The sequence below is a fragment of the Equus caballus genome, chromosome 6, assembly GCF_041296265.1.
Source record: "Equus caballus isolate H_3958 breed thoroughbred chromosome 6, TB-T2T, whole genome shotgun sequence".
Classification (NCBI taxonomy): domain Eukaryota; kingdom Metazoa; phylum Chordata; class Mammalia; order Perissodactyla; family Equidae; genus Equus; species Equus caballus.
In genome coordinates, this window is record NC_091689.1 from 72981836 (window position 1) to 73004123 (window position 22288).

The window sequence follows — 22288 nt, forward strand, 5'->3', positions numbered from 1 at the left end:
CATTTCATTAACTAGTATGTCAGTTATTTGAGTAATGTTTGAAACCACCTACTTGAAGAGCTGCTTTGAGATTAAAATTGTTTTTTTTTTTTTCATTTTTAGAGTTCACCTGGCACAGAAGGTATGGTCATGGAGGTAAGTTGGTGAAAGGGTAAATTTTTAAAGCAGCTTTTCTCAAATGAATCACATTTCATCTCTGCTTTAAGCTATTAACTCTAAACTTAAAAGCAATGGTTAATGTTAGATCACTTGGAAATTTTGTAAGATGGTTTATCTGGGGTCATAAGACAACTTGTTTCATTACCAAAATGAATGAATGAATACACACAAAGAAATATCCTATTGCAAGATTGCAACAGATGGAAAATATTCAGTGTGGCTGTATTTTTTTCTGCATGCTTTGCAACAATCCTATGCTACTAAATTTTGAAGCAGTATTTTAAATATTGTAAACCCCTAACTTATATTTGAGAGCTTCTTGCATTGTTGCAAAAGAGAGCACTAAAGTTAATGAACTTGGAACCTTAAAATTCAGCTTAATTAGGAGTCCAAAGGACTCCTAAAAATTAGGAGTTATTTTTAATGATTTATTGAATATAATTAGCAATGGTCCTAGTTTAGATTGTACTTCAACCGCTGAACAGATCTTGCCAGAAGTAGAGCCGGTAAGGCATACTGGAAAACGTAGAATCTAGAGTAAAACCAGCATGAATTTGCATATTCAACCTGGTCTTCATTAGCTATGTGATCTTGTGGAACTTATTCAACTTCTGTGAGCCTTGACTTTCCAGTATGCAAAAAATCACAGGATACTTGTGAGGACTAAAAAAAGAGTGTGAGGTATCTTCTAGCACAGTGACCTACATAATAGTTGCTCAGTGAAGATAAGTAAAACTGGTAACTTATAAAAGCCACTGCATAGTGGTAGGAGAATGAATAATCAGGAAGAATCATTTAGCAACCAAATGCTGCAACTTGCTGCCAAATCAAGGATGTTCATGCCAGATTGGGTCAGAAGAACTTCCACTTGTGACTGTGAGGATTAAAGGAAAGGAAAGTCTTATCCTGAATCCCACCAGTTATTTCTGTTTCCACCTTGTGAGTTATGAATCACTACTTGAAGGCTATATAAGGATCAATGAGATATGTTCCTTGACTTCAAGAACCTTACCAAATAATAAGGAATAAGAAAAGTAAGTAGGTAACAAATTTACAAGAAAAATATAATAAGCACTTTAAAAGAATTACTTTGAGGAATTAAGGAATATTTACTGATGGGGTAGTAGGAAAGGGAAGCTTGAAGGATTTCAAATGTTAGAAATGGAACAAATTCTACACAGAAAAAATGGCACAAACAGAAGTACAGAACGTGGGAACTATGGGCTTTGAGGTCAGAATTTCAAAGGAATTCTGCGGGATATTAGTAGGATTTACATTAAGAAGGAATTCATTGTCAAATAAATTTGGGAAAGCCTCGCTCATTAAAGTTCAACAGTTTATTATTAACTTTAATAAGTATTTATACTACCTATATAACAAGTAAGTGTAATACATGTATTAGTTTCCACGTACTGCTATAGCTATAACAAAGTACTACAAACTGGGTGGCTTAGAAGAACAGAAATGTATTGTCTCACAATTCTGGAGGCCAAAAGTCCAAAACCAAGGTGTTGTCAGGGCCCTGCTCCCTCTGAAACCTATACGGGAAGGCTCCTTCCTTGCCTCTTCCGGCTTCTGGTACCCTAAGACATTCCTTGGCTTGTGGCAGCAGACATAGTCAGACATGAGGTAGGAGTGAGAAGATGCACAGACAGTTATGCAAAACACCGTCTAGAGCCTCAGGGGTGGACCATAAGTCAGGGAAGTGGTTGCTGTCAAGAGATGTGATAGGCTCTTCTTGGGCAGGTAAAGCCAGACAAAGGAAAATTTAGTCAACTCAACCTTTCTGCAAACCTGAGCCTGGTCTTCATTCTAATAATTGAATTGCTGCATGTTCTTGAGACCAACTCTTTTACATTTTAGCTATAGTAAATTACTGCAATGTTACCTATTACCCATGAGCCTAAGGGATTGGGGCACCAGAATACAAAAAGTCCAAGCCCTCAATAGACTTTGAATATTCTTATCAGTGGGGAATGGTTAACGTTAAAGACAAGGGGCTGTGCTGCCTGGAAGAAGGATGCTTTGAGACAATTTAAATATTGTCTCTTTAAGGGAGTTTATTGTATTTCAAGAAAGATTGTAACACTACCCATCCCATAACCACTGTAACATTGTAAATATTGTAAAAATTCCAATGTTAGACTCTGTTCAAATTTTGTTGCCATTGCTTTTTTCTAATAGATTTTTTCCTTGAGACTGTTTTTACAACATACTTATATAAAATTATCTTTAGTAACTAACAGATTGAGATGACATGTTACAGAATGAGAAATAGAATTTGTTTCAAAATGGATATAAAATGAATAAAAAATAACTCAAGCACAAATCATAATTATACTTCAACTTCCAGAAATAAAATAGAATAGCAAGATTACAGTGGACCGTCTCCACGTAGTGAGAGGTAAAGTGAGCCCATTTTAGATCAGACAGCCAACTGATTATATTAATCGCAAAACTGAGAATGGGACTGAAAAAAACGGTAGCCTTTGCCTGTCACTCATATCTGCAAATTTGACAGTATATATTCATATCTGATTTTTTTCTTTCTTGTTAATCTTCTTGATCAAATTTAAGAAATGAACCAATTTCTGCAATAGATTTCCACTATATGATAGAAGATAAATTAATTTGCATTAAGAGCAGATCAAAAGACAGAATGATTTGAAGTGTTGTCTTCAATTAGCTTAAGTCATCTATGATTTTGTGCTCATTTAAACATAATACCTGTTTCTTGTTTTTTATGCCCTTTAATCTCATAATATTTCCAAAGCATCATAATTCGTCATCTAATTATTTCCATGTTTCTAGAAAAAAGCAAGAGATATCTCCAATTTTTGTTGGCTGAGAGTATATGCTTGCATTGATGGGTCCTTTACTGAGACATGTTCTGTTCTCCTTGGAAGTTCTTTTCCCTTGGTCTGAGCACCCTAGTTGAGTTAACAGTGATGAGTTCAGTATTCTTCAAGGGGGTTATGATGTTTACATTCAGAGTTTCACACTGAACATGCCAAAGCAATTCAGAGGCTTGTTTTAAGTAATCTGATTTTCAAGGGTCCAAATATGTTCTCAAAATAAAATGTATAGAGTAATTGTTAAACCATCTAATGAAATATATTATTTTATTCAAGCTTGAACATTTTAGAAAAGCAAGAAAGATAGATTTATAAAATAATACTTACCAGAAATACTAAGGTGATGTGAAATGTGTCTTATTCTGCTTTTTGATCTAGAAAATAGGCAAAGGGAAATATCTTAAATGTAATATTTCCTCAAATTGAAAAAATAAATTCAAAATCTAAATATTTTGTTGGAAATTAGTTTCATATTTTTATCCCCTAAATGTTTCATTATCTGTCCGTATAAAAGCAAACGAAAGTGGAGTATGAGGAAATATATACATAGAATTTGTGAAGACTACTTGTCATTGAGAAGAAAAATAGCATGAGACGCTAATACAGTTTGGCCTACAAACGTCAACACAATTCACCCAAAAAGTGTTTAATCTTTACATATATCCTTTTAAGGGATTGCCTATCAATAGATATAGTCTCCTCATTGTTAGTAGCTGATATTCCATTATTTTCCATGGAAATTTCCATTGTAGGTATCTTTTCTAGAAAAAATTAAACTTACTTTTTTAATACGTATCATCAAGATGAAGAAACTACTTACAACATATCCTCAGTTTTCCAAAAGCTGACCAATTTTTATCTCAAAAGCAAATGCCTTAAAATCAAAAGATATGCTATCAAAAGAAATATTTAAGATTTTGTATTTTATTAAAATATGCAAATCAAACAACTAATCTCCACTTTCACGTAAATTTATGCTTATGGGCATCTATCTTTGTTGTATTTGAAGGCACCATACAATACTTCAAATAATCAAGATGATTCAGAATGACTATAACTCACCATACTTTAGAATGATAAAAGTATTTCTTTTAAGGAAGCTAATGAAATTATAAATTAAATTGAGAATTCAAGATTATTATAATCCCCATAATGGCACTTCCAGGGGGTCACTACAGAAGCAGATGCTAGACAGGCCAGGACTGTCTATTTCTACATTGGAAATACAATAATGTTAAAGAGACTTTAGCTAATGTAACCCTGCACTTGTTAAGATAAGTTCAAATTTTACGAAATAGTATGTGATCACTACGATATTCCCCATTATAAAGAGACATATTTTAGGTGAGTTGAAATTCTCTCCAATTTGTTGCTTGTGGAATGCAAGTTGGAGAAGATCCATAAAAAATCTCTCAACTCTGAAGACTTGAGATTCTCTTAACAATGTCTTTTATAAAACAGAAAATTTTAATTTTAGTAAAGTCCAACTTACCAATTTTTTTCCTGGGTCATGTTTTTGGTGTTGTGTCCAAAAACTTTGCCGTATCCAAGGTCAGAATCAAGTCATTGACTCATTAAGGACAACTAACACTATGTATAGTTCATCTAACTGTAGCCTCTCAGATGACCATTTGAAATTCCTATGCTACCACTGATGTAATGAATGGAAACTCAAGATCCAATCCAGTACAGATCAGTGGGCTTCTGTTTAAACTATAGGCATAATTGCATCAAACGTTCCTTTCTCCTTAAATCTGATTATCTCTTCCATTGGTAATAATATAATGACATAATCATCAGGCTTGTCATATAAATACAATGTCCTTAGAAGATATTTATGAGCTTTAAACTCCCCTAAGAAATATTTATTTTTAGTCTTTTAAATATTTAGTGTATTTTGATTTTTAAAAATTGTTTTAAAAATGTCACACTAAAATCATTATTCATTAGGGAGTAGTGTGGGAAGAAGAGTCATGTTGCCTTCAAGAAGAGAATCTAAATACGTACATAAAATGGCACTTCTCTACTTGTGTTTTTAAACATTTTTATGTGAATTGGGAAGAAACAACAAAATCTCCAGGCCAGCAGGTGTTACTAAATTGCTCTAGTCAGAAAAGCTGTGCAACTGGAGAGACCCAAGCAAGAGCTTATGAAATCATCCAAGTGGGAAGAAAAATAGCATATAGTTTTTATCATGGATAAGCACAGGTCATTTCTTTTGGAGAGTGGAAAATCTAGAATTTCCATTGAAATGAATTGAAATGAAATGAAATTGACATTGAAATTTCAAGTTGAAATTGACATTGAAATGAAAGTCTCTAGATACCAGAGATTTGGGATTCATTTCTCATTTTTCCTTAGTGTGCTGTAACATCCTGAAAAGCCAGGAAATATTGGGCATCATCAGGAAAGTTATTAGAAGCAAAGTAGAAAACATTCTATGTGTTTCTGGCTTTTAAAATCTCAAGAAAGACATGAAACACGCAGCTCAGAGAAGGACTTTCAAAATCATTAGCAGAGAGCTTCTGTTCCCATTCATGATCTTACTTACAGTTGTGGTAAGCTTGTGAGGTCCTTAGGACATATACCCCTATTCCTTTTCAAATGTAGAAGCCATGTAGAGCAAATGGCTTGCATAGCTAGAAAAGGGCATCGCTGGAGCTAAATCTCAATTCCTCTGGTTCCTCTCATTATGATCCAACGATTTATCTGCTATCTCAAATGGGATGATGGTTATGGAATGTAACTGAGGTCTATAAATTCTTGGTGATTTTAGCAAATTCCAACTAAAAGTGAGGCATCTCCCTTCAAAGTATTTCAAGTCAGTTTAGAAAAATTAATGCTTCATACTGGGAGAACCTAACTTAAGGATTTTATTAATCATCTATGTGTGCACAAATGTGTATTGACACAACGCTAAGAGCACTAGAACTACAAGAGCAAATAAAACTTAGCCCCTGGCTTTTAGAAGCTTTATGGTTCATCTAAGAGTTGATATATGTAAGATATATAAATTAAATTTTGAAAGGATTGGCAAATTCATGAGAATGTTGGCAAAATCAGCTCTCATCATCAAGGTTGATGTTAGAGCAGACAAAACATCTGTGTGGCATTTGCCTTAAACTCTCTCTTAAAAAATAAATTGGAGGGGTGAACCATAGCTTTGATCTAGCAGAGACATTCCAATGATCCCATGTAAGAACATTACTCCTTTCTAGCCATACACATCAGTATTAATTCATTCTTAGCTGTGTTCTGTAAATGCTGCTATGGTGATGAAATGTGATTCTCTTCTCATCCTGCTGTGAGGCATTGCTCTTCCCTTTCAGAGAGGATAGACTGTCAGGAACAACTGCTTCCCAATGTGGCTATGTTTGTGATGGATTTTAAACCAGTTGCTCTGATCCTATAAGCATGTAATTTGTTTAGAACTGTTCTAGATGTTGCTGAGTACCAGTGTTGGTCACATATTTAGAAAGATAAACAAGAACTGACCCAGGAAAGAGACTAATGTCTCCGGAGCATCTAGAAATTCGTTCATTCTCTTGTTCAAAAATCATTAACCACTTAGTGTGTTCCAGACTGCTAGTCAGCTAGCTAGGAGAGTGGTGTGTACAGATTATGGACATAGCCACCTGTCCCCAACATTTGCTATCTAGTGGAGCAGAAAGTTTCAACAAGAATCACGGCAGGTGTGTTAAATACTATAAGCTGTAGAGGGAGTTGTGAGAACACAAATGAGGACCAACTGAAGCTAGAAGGGGTGAGAGGTCACGTCCTGAAGGAACTAACTCAATGCCTAAGTCATAAAGGACTGTACAGATTTTCGTAGGAGGAGAAAAGTGCGATGGTGATTACAGAAAGAGGAAAAGCATGTGCAAAGGCTCAGAGGCATGAAGGCATGGCTTGTTTGAGGAGCTGAAAGTAGTTAAGCATGGCGACACAGGGTGCTTTTGGAGAAATGATGAGAGATGGGCAGAAAGGAGTTGTGAATAAAGAACCTAAATGTTTTCCTCAAGATTATGGAGGGAAATGTCTTTGTTTTGAATGAAAATGGAGATTCTGTGTTTCTGACATTTTTTTCAAAGAACTTTCTAAATGTATCTAAATTTTCTTTGACTTATAAAACAGCATAATGTAAAACAATTTTATTTTTCTTGCAGTTTCTGAGGAAGACAAAGGATTTGGACCAATTTTTGAAGAGCAACCAATCAATACCATTTATCCAGAGGAGTCACCAGAAGGAAAAGTCTCACTAAACTGCAGGGCACGAGCCAGTCCTTTCCCAGTTTACAAGTAATGTACTTCACTTCTCTTTTCAGAAAGGAGGGCGAGACTAAAGATTACAGATCAGCATCTATGACCCTGTGCTGATAGAGAAAGATATAATATAAGGCTTTCCACAACATCCAGGGATATTAACAAAAATATTGGCATACAAGTTCTTTTTAAAAAGTTGTTTAATACTCAAATAGATAGCAAGTTTTCTTAAATATATGCAAATAATTCACTTGCCATTTCCTGCACAGATAAAGCCAGTGCCATTTGACATTATCCACTTAAAAATTGTCTAATGGAGACTATACTATTAAGCATGGAAAAGGTTATATGAAATTTGTGCCCTTTTTTTTTTTTTTTTTTTTTTTTGCTGAGGAAGATTCACCCTGAGTTAACATCGGTGCCAATCTTCCTCTATTTTGTGTGGGGGTTACCATGACAGCATTGTTGCTGACGAGTGGTGTAGGTCTACACCCGGGAACTGAACCCTGGCCACTGAAGTGGAAAATGCCAAACTTGACCACTAGGCCACAGGGCCCGCCCCCATGCACAATTTAAATATACATATTTGAGGATAAAATCGTTTTTGTATGCATTGGCCTGGATAATTCATACCTATAGATGGTGGATAATATTTTTATGTTAACTATATTTAAAGAGCTAGTATAGATAATTCAAGAAAGCAACACTATTTCAATATTCTCAAATATGTATTCCAGACAACACAGAAAATTTATTAAATGTCTCTATCCACTGGACAATCTGTATAAACATACCTCTTTCTGTTTTTCTGGGGTACCTATTTGTGCTATCAAAAATAACTTTATAAAAAGTAACAATGGGTTTTCCTGTTTCTGATGGTCCAGAAAAGTATACTAACAGTTTCTAGTCTGATGCAAAGAATAAGATTTAAAAATTAGCAAAATACCAACGGATTTGAAGTTCACCTGTGAAATGGTTCCATGAAGACAAAGCAAGTGATTGATGGAGAAATTGGGGCTCTAACGTGTTCATGTTACAAGACTTATTTGAAGCTTGTCACTCAACAAGATTGATTTTAATAGTAGATTTTTTTCCTGGATAGGAAAATAACGTTCTATTGTTATAAAAATATTGTTATCAAAGAGAATGCCCCTTCCGTCCAATTTAATTGTAATTGAATTCATTTTTCTCTTGCCTCTGGCTATAATTACAAATTAATCTTAAAATAAAACATAAATTTAGGTACAAAATCACCATCCCTTTGAACTTATTTTTATTGTTTCAATTTCATTCATGGGAGTGCAATATAAGTAGATATTTTATAAATTATGAGTAATACATTTGTTCTGAAAATATTTGATGGGCTAGACTTATTTCTACCCTTAAGCCATACTTAATGAGAGTCTATGCACACAGCCACGGATGTGGACTAGTAAAACTAATAGGGGCTGTGGAGGAGATCTAATTCAAGCACATAATTTCACAGGAGAGGAAGCTGAGCCCTGAGAGCTCAGGGCTAGTAAATCACAGATCCAGGTCTAAAACACAGGTTTTATGACTTTCAAAGAAGCATATAATTTTTTCAGTATGTATCTATCTCGATAGGTTGATACCATCTCAAAAGCTATTTCTGTGACACTCTGTCCTTGACAATCGTACATGGAAACTTAGCAAATCAGCCTCTGCGCTGGAATGGAGGTGACAAGACAAAAGAGATTGTTCTCAGATAGTGTTCTAGACACATGTACTTCTCTTTGCGGCCCCCCCACCACCCCCTCACAGAGACAGTAAGAAGCTAGGTTTGCATAACTAAAATTTTATACACATTGATTAGCAACTCCCTATTTCTTCTCCCTCCAGTCCCTGACAGCTACCATTCTATTCTTTGCTTCTATGAGTTTGACTATTTTAGAGATACCTCCCGTAAGTGGATCTTGTATTTAGTGTTCTTATCAAAATTTAAGAAATAAAAATAAGAAGCAAACTTTTGCTTGGCAAATATATCACCAACTCCCTCCCGCAGGTAGCATCAGCACTGAAGTCCCCAGGGCAGGTGTGGCCCAACTATCCACTCGTTAATGTAGAGAGCTGGAGGGGAGAAGTAGATCTTTACTTCTGTTATGACGGCAGTCTGTGTTGGACAGCAAAAAGAAAAAGAAAAAAATCAGCTCATGATACAGCTTGTCTGATAGAAAAGAACATTTGAAGTTTCTAAAATTTACTTAACATTCAGGTCAAGTCATGCTAACCTTGGTAATCACGCAATTTGTCATTCACACAGTAGTTGTATATTTTGGGCATGTTCTATAATAATTTCTTATTCATGGCAACATCCTGAAAGTTAGGACAGGGAATTTTACCTTCCACTTATCAGCCTTAAGGCTTTCATTATCTTGTCTTGACCCCCAAAATAACAAGAACTCCAATAAAATTGCATTTAAAGCTGTATGAAAAGGATTACAACAATGATGTATGTTCCTGAAAATAAAATAGACCAGTGAACTTACCCAAACACAGCAAAACTTAATCATTATGTGACATCAAAGGCAGAATCAGATCCACGAAGGAAAGTTAAGGAAATAAAAAAAATTTGGAATCAACATAATGGGAAATCTAAACATAACAATTGGAATTGCTCAACAAGAAAACCCATTGCCTTGGCAGGTGCTAAGCAACTTGACATTGGATGGTTCAGAGAGGGACAATTGCCATCAACCGAGGGGAAGGGGAGCATTTATCCATTGGGTTGGAATTTGGTAGGTTTTCAAAATTCAAAAGCACAGTTTTCTGTGTTTGTTTTTAAATTACCTCCTACATTGTAAAAATTAAAACTAAAAATGTTCCAGTAATTTGATTTAATAAAAAATATTCTAAAACCATTAGGCCTTTTTGCCAAGATTCTTATCCTAATCAGAAATGTGCCAGGCAATGAGTGATGCAGCCACAGTCCACTGTTTGACCATGGCTTTGTCTTACGTCATTGCTGAAGACACGGAACCTTAGGGATAACCCCTGGTACAGAATGATTACAAAATTACGCAGGTGGTCAGCTTAATTGAAACCTGTTTTCTACATGCATTCTTCTCATCATCTCACCAAGAAAGTTAGATTCCTGTTTCTAGTCAATTTATTTGCAACAATCTCCATAAATATACCTGCGATAGTTGTTTGTGGCTTGGAAACAAAAGACCCAATTGACTTTCATCATTTTCAAATTGTGATCGCCCTCTAGTGGTCAGAATATGCCATTTACTGAGCAGCACTCTGATTTCAGTTAGTTTGTTTTATTGAAAAAGCACTTTGATTATTTAGAATGAGATACAGTATTTGTCATTTGGGATGCCTCATGAGAAAAAAGGAAATATTTCATGTGCTTGAACATTTACCTTTCTGTGCCTGAGCTAAATTATAAATCATGAGCCCAGACATGTGGAATTGTAGGGTGTGAAGAAATACCACTTGGAATCATCTACTTAATCATCTGACTTCACACGGCTCTCTAGCCATATTATTTTAGAACGATGTTAGCTCAGTACACTGTTTGCAGGCCTCGTGACCTTTGATGTGACATTTATTTTTTTCTCTAATAGATGGAGAATGAATAATGGGGATGTTGATCTGACAAGTGATCGGTATAGTATGGTAGGAGGAAACCTTGTTATCAACAACCCTGACAAACAGAAAGATGCTGGAATATACTACTGCTTAGCGTCAAATAACTATGGGATGGTCAGAAGCACTGAAGCAACCCTGAGCTTTGGATGTAAGCAATCGTAATTTTAAAAAGGGAAAGTGCATTTAGTGTAAGGGCAAGTGTATTGTGAAGTAAAACTTACATGCTATTATAAGAGTTCAGCAAGAAGAAAAATCAAGACAAAAAGAAAGTGAGAGAAAGTGTCCATTGATGAGGTGGGTCTTATGAGATCAGTGGGACTTATCTGTGTGGAGATGAAAAATTTCAAGAGAGCAAAGCATCATGAGGAGTATTATGAATGCACTTGAAGTAGCGAAAGGTAACACTGGAAAATAAACTAAGACCGATGTTCTGAAGGATACTGAATAACTTTCTAAAAACTAATATTAATAGAAATGCTAAGCCATGCATTCTCAATGGGATGGTATCACCCCCAAGGGGTGAAATTGGTTCTTGTGGGAAGAAACCATCTTAAATGTTACAACATAATGGTTTGTGCCTCTCCTAAGCTCAACTCTACCTGACAAAACCTTATTCCTTAGTATTTAATTTCTCTTGTTAGGAATAAGTCAAATTAAAGTAGCTCAATTATTTTAAGTTTAAATTAAATTAAGATTTTTTCCTTATGGGGGCAATAATGAAAAATATTTTGGAAACACTGTGCTAAACTAAAAGTTAGAGGTCGTTCTGAAAGAAAGCTGTGCATTGGGAGAGTGTTGGCTAGATGATCTTCAGTGTGTGATTTCCTAAGTCAGCACTTAAATCTTTTGAAAAATGGATTACAGGATGAAGACAATGTTTTAAGAGGACCCACATGTTAGTGATTACGAGGAAGAAAGGAGACAGGGTCAGGAAGAACAGTCAGATTAAATTAATGTGGTGACAGCAGGGATGTAAATAAATACAAACTTTGAAGAAATAATTGACATAATGCATTGCACTAAAGGAAAAACATGCCAAATTTTTTTTAAGGAAAGTCTAGTCAAAGGGCAGGAACATTCTGATCTGTTTAAAAAAGCGATGGGAGCAAGTAAAACGAATTTCATGGATGAGAGGAAACATTTAAATGGTTGTTTCACGTGCAGAGGTTATGGCGACATTACGTTGTCCACGTCTAAATGTCAACTAAGTATTTGAGGATAGGGATGGCATTCAAGTGAGGCGTCGGGACTAGAGAGGTAGATTTGAAGGGTTCTCTGCAAAGGGTGATGATTAGAATGATGAGTTCTTAGAGCTATACAATAACTTGAGAGGAGTAAAAATTAGATATTACAATTGGAGTAGTGATCGCAGGTGAGAAATAGGAGGTGAGGCGGGACTGAATGAGCACCGGTGAAACAAATGAAGAATCACACAGTAGAGTATCAAGAAACCAAGCAAAATGTGAGTTCCAAATACACGGAAAAGAGTAAAGGAAGCGAGAACGGAGGAAAACTCAGAATTTAAAGAGGAGCAAGAAATTGTTGACCTTCGTGTTCCTCAACCAGGATCTTGCCTTTTATTTTTATTTCTTCTCCACCTTGGAGTCCTCCCTCAGGAAGGGAAATTTATCTTTCAAATGAGTCTGTTCCTCTCAGTCATTCATCCTTCCTTACTTTCTTTGGTAGATCACTGGTTTTCTCTGAGCCCGTTATATTTCCAGATGACTTTTCTTCCTAAATGTGAAACAGAAGTTTGGGATAGCTGTAATGTTCAGGGTTGTCAGAATACTTATGCAGGCTGCTACCAGCATCGGTAGGCTTGAATTCACCACAGAGCTCTTCTCTTTGGGTGTATACGAATCCCAGCATGTAACAACGGGAACTGACTTTCACAGGCTACACCAAACCAGCTGAGAAGAGTTATATCCAAAACTGAGTTAGTAGCTGAAAGGTGAACTTCAATTAATCTCTGTCTTTGAACTGACCAGAGAGTGAAAGCTTTTCTTGTTTCTTTCGTGATTAGATCTCGATCCTTTCCCACCTGAGGAACGTCCTGAGGTCAGAGTGAAAGAAGGGAAAGGAATGGTGCTTCTCTGTGACCCTCCATACCATTTTCCAGGTAACTTTAGTTCCTCTGTGACCGAAAGCTCTGTGAACTGAAATGAGCAAATTTTTATTTACTTAACAGTAATGGTACATGTATAATTAAATAAGACTCAATATTTCTATAGCCTTCTAATGCATCACTTACTAGTGGTTGTAGATGCTTCCTTTCTTGGTTCTTGAATCGCTTGACCCTAATTCCAAAGGTCTATGATCATTTCAGATTATAAACAATATATATGTTGGATTATGTCTTCATTAAAGTTCCTGTTACACAGGAGAAAATATGATAGGTTTTCTATAAATTATTCCTGGAAAAGAACAGTACCTAGGAATGATATATAATCAATCACTTTATTAACAATTTAATTTCTACAATATCCCGTGAACTGTAATTAAACACTAGAAAGGAATAAAGACATAATAAATTATTAATTTCTTTAGGAGCACCAATCTGCAAGAATAATCATCCAGTTTAGCAAGGGGCTAAATTAAGTGTCATCTGTTACAAGATTCAACCTTTGGGAATATATGTTTTCAGTAATTTGATACGACTAAAATAAAAGCCACTGAAGAGCTAATTAAAAGATGAACCCTTCATATACTTTCACTAATTTTCACTTGTTTTATTTATCAAATAGCATCTTGAAATAATATAGTAATGCTTTCTCACTGAAAAAGATGTTTTGTATTCTTATAGTTCTAATATTATGTCATAAATTTGGCTTTAAATACCTCCATAGAGAAAGATTCATAACAGAATGTTATAATTCATTTGAGTGGAATATATTAATCTGGTGTATATATATATATGTATGTGTACATATATATATACACACACATCTCTATATATTGCATTCCAATTATATATGTAAATTCTGAGTGTTTATATATCAAATATTGATAATTTCCTCTCTAATAACTGTAGGAGAAAGACTGTTAATAGATAAATATGGGAGGAACATATGAATTCAAAATGTTGTAACAACCTTTCAATGACAGAACAGTCTTTTTCTTTGAAGAATTGTCAAAACTATGAAAAAAAATCCCCTCATCTTCATAGTATTTCCCACAAAGTAAATGATCATAAATAGCCAATGACTGCACTTGACCATATTCAACACCAGATGGGCTTTATTCAATCACTCATTAGCTCAACAAATCTCTTGTGAACACTTGCTGTATATCAGGGACTATTTATGACACAGAAACACCTTAGTGAGCAAAATAGGAAGAGCTTTCCACCCGCAGAGACCTTCTACTGGGAGAGACAGACAATAGACAAGATAAATAGTTAAAAGATATAGCATGTTAGATATTGATAGTTAAGCACTAGGGAGAAATAAATAATGTGGGGGAGAGGGGAGAATAAGTGTCGAGGGGATGCTTGAACTTTTATAAAAGACGTTACTGAAAATGTAACTTTGAATAAAGGCCAGAAGGAAATGAGGAAGCTAACAATGCAGATGTCTGAGGGAAGACAAGCCAGGCCGATGCAGCATTGTGAGCAAAGGCCTGAGATGGGGCTGTGGAGGAAGAGTAATGAGGCCAAGGTGGCTGAAATAGAGAGAATCTGGTAAAGAGTAGTAAGGCATGAAACCAGAGAGATATGAGAGCTATGTCATATGGGACCTTAGAATTCATAGTAATTACATTGGCTTTTACTTTGAGTGAGATTTACGTTGGAGAGCTTTGAGCAGAGCAGCCACATGACATTGCTTAGGTTATAAAAGATGAGTCTGGCCACTGCCATTTGAAAAAAGACTTAGGAGAGGATAAAGGTGAAGGCGGGAGATCAGTAAGAGGTATTGCAGTGATCTAGGCAGCATATGACGGACCAGGATGGTTGCAGCTGAGGTGGGAAGAAGTGGTTAAATTCAAGGTATATTTTGAGGAAGAGCCAAGAGGACTGGCTGGTAGACTTCATGTAATGTATAAGAGAAACACAGGATGTCAAGGATGGCATCAAAGTTTTGTCACGCGCTGCTGAAAGAATGGAGTCATCAATACCAGGTGGAATAGGTGTGGACATGGTAAGTGTGAGGTGCCTATTAAACTTCCACAAGGAGCTGTCTAGTTGGCAGTTCATATGGGTGTGGAGCCCTAGGGTGTTGTCTGGGCTAGGAATATCAATTTATGATTTGTCATTGTAAAAATTGTTTCAAAACCATAGTACTGCATGTGATTACTTAAGGAATTACTATAGACAGAAAAGGGGAAGAAGAGGTCCAAGGAACAGACTTTGAGATTTTCCTGAGATAAGTCTTGCTTTTAGTCTCTGTGGCATCTTAACTACTGTGTTGAATGAAGAATTTCATGGACCAAGACAAGGTTGGTAGAAGCTTGAAATCATTAAGCCAAAAGAGTTAATTACCTCTTCATCCCAGTAAAGATACATATATCTACATGGTGGGGGGAACTAAGACGGCCTTTTAAATAAGTCCAAGAAACATCTTAATCACAGAATAGAATCTGAACAGCTCTTCCTCTCCTCCTGTCAGTTTGTAATTAGCAGATTATGACCTTTTTGAACATCAGACGTGCCACATTCAATATAAGAATGGCCATATGATTCAAAACCATAATACATATGTGTATTAATTTTACCATCTCCACATCATAAAGCTTCTTCCTCCTAAATGCAGTTAAATTAAGGTTTTGTGCTTTACTTCCTAGAATTCATGGAGTTGAGGGTGGGACGGAACCTTCAGAACCTCTGGGTTCTGAACCTCATAGAATGTTATATATGCAACTATTTATGGTTGTCAAGCCCTCCTGCTCTAGCTGTTGATCGGGTAACCTGGGACTCAGTCCTTTCTATATCAAGTAAACTTAGGCATCTCTACATCTCAATTTCCTTATTTGAAATTTGGGAATAATAATTTCTGCGCCATCTATTCCTCAGAGCTTGTTATGAGTTTTAACTTTAATAACGTATTCAAAAATGGTAAAATGGATATATAATTTCAATGGATTATTATTAAAGTGAATAAAATAGTTTAGTACATTTAATATTTTGAATTCATTATTTTTAAATAAAGCACATATTACTATACAAAAGATTTTTGATTCACAATTTTGGAAATGTTGTCCCTCTCGTTTATGCACAGGAAAAAGATCCACGAGGAAAGTCTCACCTTTCACAATCCATTAACTTTTTCTATGGATTTGGGTGCTCCACAGTTTCTAGTAAAGGGCAAAACTCTGATTTGAACCAGTTTACTTAATTATCAAAGAAAAGTTTTAACTAAGGGTCTCAGTTCAAATGATTATTCAGTTTTATAATAACAATTTGATATCCAACTGATTGCCTAATGCCTAGCACAGGGTAAGTTCTTAACATATATTTGAGGAATGAGGAAGTGAAAGAGTAAATAAATGTGTTCATTAAATTGATGGATGTGTAGTGGTTAAAATTTCATTGAAAGGTAAACTTACCTGTTTAGGTTTTGTTTTATTAAATAGCAATCAATAATTCACGAATGCATACAACTTAAACTCCTCGATGCTCAAAAAGTGAAGACATAATGCCTTATTTCCAGCTAATTTTCTATCAGTATAACCATCAGAAATTGAGTTGCACATCTCACAAAATATAAATCATGTATGTGTATATTGAGAGAAAGAATAAAGAAAAAAAGTCCATCATTTGAAGCATGGGTACTATTGGCGAAATACACAATACCTAATAATAGACATAGGTGTGAACTTTAAAATGAATAAGAAAGTGGGAATACTCTTAAGAAAAATAACTCGTAGCATATTGAATATGATATAGAATGAATCTCCATTCACTTTTGACTAAAAAGGTCAGCATAAAAATAGACACAAATGGGAGACCACTGTAGGGAATACATGAGCCCACAGGATAATTCGGCATAAATTTCTTTCTAAACAGATTTAACACATGGTCTACTGTGGATATCAAAGCACTAATCAAAAGCTATGGTGATGTTATTGGTATAGGTAAATTTTGTTCTATTGAGGTTAATTAAAAAAGAAAGCACAAACATCTTCTAGTAAGTTTGCAAACTATTTGTCCAGGGAATATTAAAGTACTTCAAATATATTTCAAGGAGAACTATACATTATTTAGCAAGGTTAGAGAAGTGATGTGTTCAGAGTAATCCAGTGAAACCAGCCAAATGCACTATAGCTGGCCAGAACAAATTTCCGCTTTAATATGGTCCAGACTCTCTTGAGGCAAAGGGAAGAAATCTCAGACATCTATCAATAAAAGGAACATTTCTGAAACAGGTGCTGGCACTTACTCTTTCTAAAAAATTAATCTTGTAGTAATTTATTATTTAAGCTGGTCAACAATGCTATGAAGAAACAGGTGTTGACTTTTTCAGAGGTGGTTAATTTTACCATCTGTATGGGGTGGGGAAAGACAGATAAAAAGATAATCCATCGTGTCCCTGTGAGAACTGGGTCAGGGCTTAGCTCTTGATTGCCAAAATGGTCTCATTCTTAAGTCAGATGCAGGGCAGCTACCACACCCAATCATGGAGCTGTTTTGGTAGAGCTGGAGTGGAGAGGGAGCTTAGAAAGTTGGTTCTGCCTCCCTATTGCTATACGGCCTGGAGCAAGTCAATAAACCCAGCTAAACCTCAGTGTCCATGTTTAAAAATAGCAATAACAATTCCTTTCTTTGTTTTAATGAGAAATGGTAGCTTCTAACATATTGCAATTATTATTCTGTCAAAGTGAATAGCTTATCAGAGACTAAAATTTGTTAGATAAATTTAGATTAATTATTAATCTTAAATTACAAGTTCCACAAAAGCAAAGACCATATCTGTCTTGTTTAGTGGCATATAGAAGGTACTCATTATGTGTTAAATAAGTAAATTGGAGAATCCACCTTGGGCATTAAATCAGCCAGACCAATTGCTCTATTATCCAGGACTTATTTTCATACAAACATCATCACAACATCTCTCACCTAGCATTTGTCCCTTAAAGTCAAATATTTAAAACATTATCCCATTCCTCTTCACACATCTCTTATGAGTGGGATACAGAAAAATTTCTTAAAATTCAGAGAAACTGAGTAATAGGGTGATTAAAATAGCCTGACCAAAGTCATATTTAGTCTAGAATTTAAATGCAGGTCTCCAGAGTCATGCAACTACGGAGTACTCAGACTATTCTAAACCCATTTTGTGTGTGGTATCTTGAAAACATTGTATGGTTAAGAAAATCCATTTTCTGTAAGGAAATCCACAATTTCCTCACTTTCTCTGATTTTTTAGAATGTAATTGTGACCAGAAATCATTGTAAAAATACTGATTTTCTTTTTAAGTGAGAATAGGAAAAATTATTTCAAAATCAGACAGGTTCACTATCTGTTTTAAATGTACTCTAAATATCATTTTGGACCAAAAATTACATGGCATTATTTCTTGCCCAATTCCAAGAACCTCATTTCAGCAATTTAAGCAGTCTCCTACGTTTCTTCCTATCTTGATTCTTCTGTGGTTTTTACCTGACCCTAAATCAGCATAAGGATAACAATTAAAATAATGGAATCATTCACAGATATAATGTCTAGAAAGATATATGCTAACAATAACTCTGAGATGGAGCATTATGGTTCTTTAATTTTTTTCTCTTTTTAACTTTATCTGTATTTTCTATGTTTTGACAAAAATATAGTTCTATAATTAAAAAGCTAAGATTAAAAAATAGGATAATCATCTTCATTTACTTTCTTGATACTGTATATTGCTGGAGAAAATTACATAGCTAATCTAAATGGAATCCTCTGGATTATTATTCCCAATCACTCTGGATTTATATAGTGTGCAACTCTTTGTTTTTCATAGTCAGCTCTCTTCCGGACTCCCTTTGGCAGCTTTACTAGTTACCTTGAGCTCCCTAAAGCAAAAGTGTGTCATGATTATTTCATTTTTGAAAGATCTTGACCTTCCAACATCTTACATCTGAAGTCCTATCTAACTTGACAGAAGAGATTCCCCCGTATCATCTTCCTAGTGGCAGTTGTCTTTAAATGGTCATGATGTTTTAAAGGGAATCAACATTTTGTGACTGAGAAGTAGGCATTGCTCCTAGTTCCCTCTTGTGCGTTACTGCTGTGCATGACTACTGGGGAGTCATTCCTCACAGCAGGAAGGGGAGCTAGAAATAGAAAACTGTATGAAAAGCAGCAAATTAATGAGGAAATTCAACTTTTGGCCTAACCAGCCAGTGTGTTCAGCCAAAGGATTTCCTGTGGCTAAGAGTTACCATATGACAACCTTCCGAATATTTAAGAAAACCAGCAACATGCCTTTCTCTGTTTCTGTGGTTTTTACTTTTTAATGTGGCCAGAACAAGTTATGTAAACTCATTTCTAAATCTGCAATTTAAAATAGGAGTGAAAAAGGAGAAAGATGCAAAGCCACAGTACGGTTAGTAATCTTGATTTTATTTTTAAAATGCGTTAGGTAAGAGGGGTTATGAGCTTTGGAATTACCACATCTGGCTTCAAACTCCCAATTCTACTTAACAGTCATGAAATTTTAAGCAAGTCATTTAACCTCTCTGAGTTTCATTTAGCCTATCAATGAAACAGAAGTAAGAATATTAATAGTCCATAAAATAATTGAAAGAGGAAGATGGATATAATAGCTTAGCATCATGCCAATATTCATTCAAAATATGGTAGCTTTTAGAATATTTGTACTGTTTGTCTGCCAACATGTTCTCTACAATAGCCTAGATTAGATTATGTGCTAGCTTGTTAACTAGAAAATAAAATTTTTGCTTTTGGAAAAGAGCTTAATATTTAGTAGACAATGTTTTCTTCTAGATGATCTGAGCTACCGCTGGCTTCTAAATGAATTTCCTGTATTTATCACCATGGATAAACGACGATTTGTGTCTCAGACAAATGGCAATCTCTACATCGCGAATGTCGAGGCATCGGACAAAGGCAATTATTCCTGCTTTGTGTCCAGTCCTTCTATCACAAAGAGTGTCTTCAGCAAATTTATCCCACTCATTCCATTACCTGAACGTAAGTATTTTATTTGCTGCACCCTGTTTTTCCAAGGTTGTCTGCTTATGGCACACTTGTAATAATGGAAAGAAATATCCAGTGGGAAGACTAGCTGGTTGCTCACTCAGGGCAAATAAGACACACTTTGAAAGCCTTGGTTCTTCCTTAGTTTTTCCCATAGAGATTTACATCATAGAAGTGCCCAAATATGGTTGAGTTTAGACCGGTTGGCTCTGTTTCAGAGACTGCATCGGGGACTGACTCATTAGCCAAATACCCGTATGTTGGTTACAATGGGAATCACCAGCATCTGCTTTTTGTTTCATGGCCGTTCCTACCTCTTAGGAAGCTCACGAAAGAGAACAAATGATTAGATGAAAACAAACTATAGTGATTACAAAATTAGGGGGAAAAAAGTGTTATATTACTTTTATATTTTTAAGGAACTAGTTACATGAATCAAGTATATAAATTGTGTTTCTACTGTAAATAATTAGCATAGGGTATTACTACGGTGGCGCCATATTTGATGACTGATGGGCTTTTTCCCAGCTTAATATTTAGCAGCTCCAAACTGAACTACCTTCCTTTTTTTTAACGCACCACCACCAGAGAGAATCAGATCCCAATATATTTGCTTACCTCATATTATTTTTATTGCAGTCCTGTTGCTACACGCATATCACTGAGTCCAAGTTTCTGAGGAAATACTGATCTCATTTCATACTGTTAATAGACTTAAGTTTGGCTCCTGCCTCTACCCCTAAGTAGTGTATGACAATGGGGAAAATGCCACCATATCACTGTGATTACATTTTTCTTACTCTCCTCAAAATAGCGGTCACATGGTTGGTATTCAGTAAATACTTTTTGACTTTTTGGCTCTTTTTCCCTCCACAATCTTGGGAGATACTCTCATTCACTACTTCTCATAGTTAAAAGAAGCCATCCTGTAAGAACTCCCTTAATTTTCTTTCTTACTCTTCCCTAGAAATTCAGCTCTTCTATTTATTTCTTACCTTCTGTCTTTGTGGAAGAAATGTTTCTCCTCCTGCTCAAGCTAATTCCTCCACTTGCTCTGATTCACATCCCATTTGATTCATTTAGAGATTTGGCTATATCACTTATTTCCTTTCTTTTATGAACCTTCAAATTCTCTTCCATTATTTTCCCTCTGCCTATTCTTTTGTATTCAGTGCAATCTTGGATAATGAAAACAACTTCTTATTTGCTAAATCCAAAGGACACTTCGATTCTGTATAAACTTTGTGTCTCTTTTGCCTCTCTTGAACTCTTTTTTGTTTTCCTAATTTCCCTGACTCCTTTCATTCTCTCCTCATCTCCCACCTGCCTCTCTGACAAATTCTACGCAGTATCTTTCACCAGATCTTTTTTCTCATATTTTTCTCTAATCTTTTTCTAGATATTCTCACACATTTATACCTTTTCAACAGTAGCTCTATGCAGAAAACTCCAAATTCACATCTCCGAAACTTATCCCTATGGTTAGTCCTTAATTTTACCTACCTCCTGGACTTGTCACCCAGAAAGTTCTCAAGGATGTTAAGCTCAAAATGTTCCAAACACACCTGTTATCTCCCCTCTAAACCTCTTCTTCTGGTGTTCTCCATTTCGTTTAGCAATACTGTCATTCTTCTGCTAACTGAGAGTATCATTTTTAATCATCAACTCCTCTCCTCCCCTCATCTTCAGGACAGTGAATCCAACGGTTCTCATTTAGTGTGTAGGAGCTTGGGAAGTTTGAGGAAAATGTGGAACCCAGAGGTACTGACTCAGCAGGCCTGGGATATGATCCAGGCATCTGAAGTTTCAACAAGCATCCCTGGTGACTCTGATCAGTTGGATCTTTGATCTACATCTTGAGAAAACTTTGATCCAAGGGGCAGTCCTGTTGATTCTGCCTCTAAACGACAACTTGTATCTGTTCTTTCCTTTCTGTTCCTGCTGTGACCGTGCCCTACTTCGTCTGTTTTTCTGAATTAATGAAACAGCCTCCCTTAGATTTCTGACTCCCTTCTGTATTTCTCTTCTCCATGCTCCATCCTTTAAAACTGCCAACAAGGTCTTCTACTTAAACCAAAGGTAAGATTCATATTACTTCTCTTATCCAAACCTATTGGTACTTACCCACTGAGGAAATTAGTCTTGAAATATTTACTATTACAGTTTTGAGCCTTCTAGATTATAGGTTCAAGCTCATCTTCAACTACTTATACTTCAACATCATTTGAATTCTCAGATCTTTTTAAATTCTCTGCGCACTCTTAG

The 22288-nt window shown here is 35.6% G+C and overlaps 1 protein-coding gene across 35 annotated transcripts in view; it reads left to right on the plus strand.

The window, feature by feature from the left end:
- Window positions 1-22288, plus strand: part of CNTN1 (contactin 1) — a 339733-nt gene that overhangs the window by 187166 nt on the left and 130279 nt on the right. For all 35 annotated transcript variants that reach the window (XM_001487937.6, XM_070270139.1, XM_070270146.1 and 32 more), the window contains 5 exons: window positions 103-135; window positions 7178-7310; window positions 10865-11037; window positions 12913-13008; window positions 19811-20017. In XM_001487937.6, coding sequence (XP_001487987.1) covers window positions 103-135; window positions 7178-7310; window positions 10865-11037; window positions 12913-13008; window positions 19811-20017 — 642 coding nt within the window. The remainder of the gene's footprint in view (window positions 1-102; window positions 136-7177; window positions 7311-10864; window positions 11038-12912; window positions 13009-19810; window positions 20018-22288) is intronic.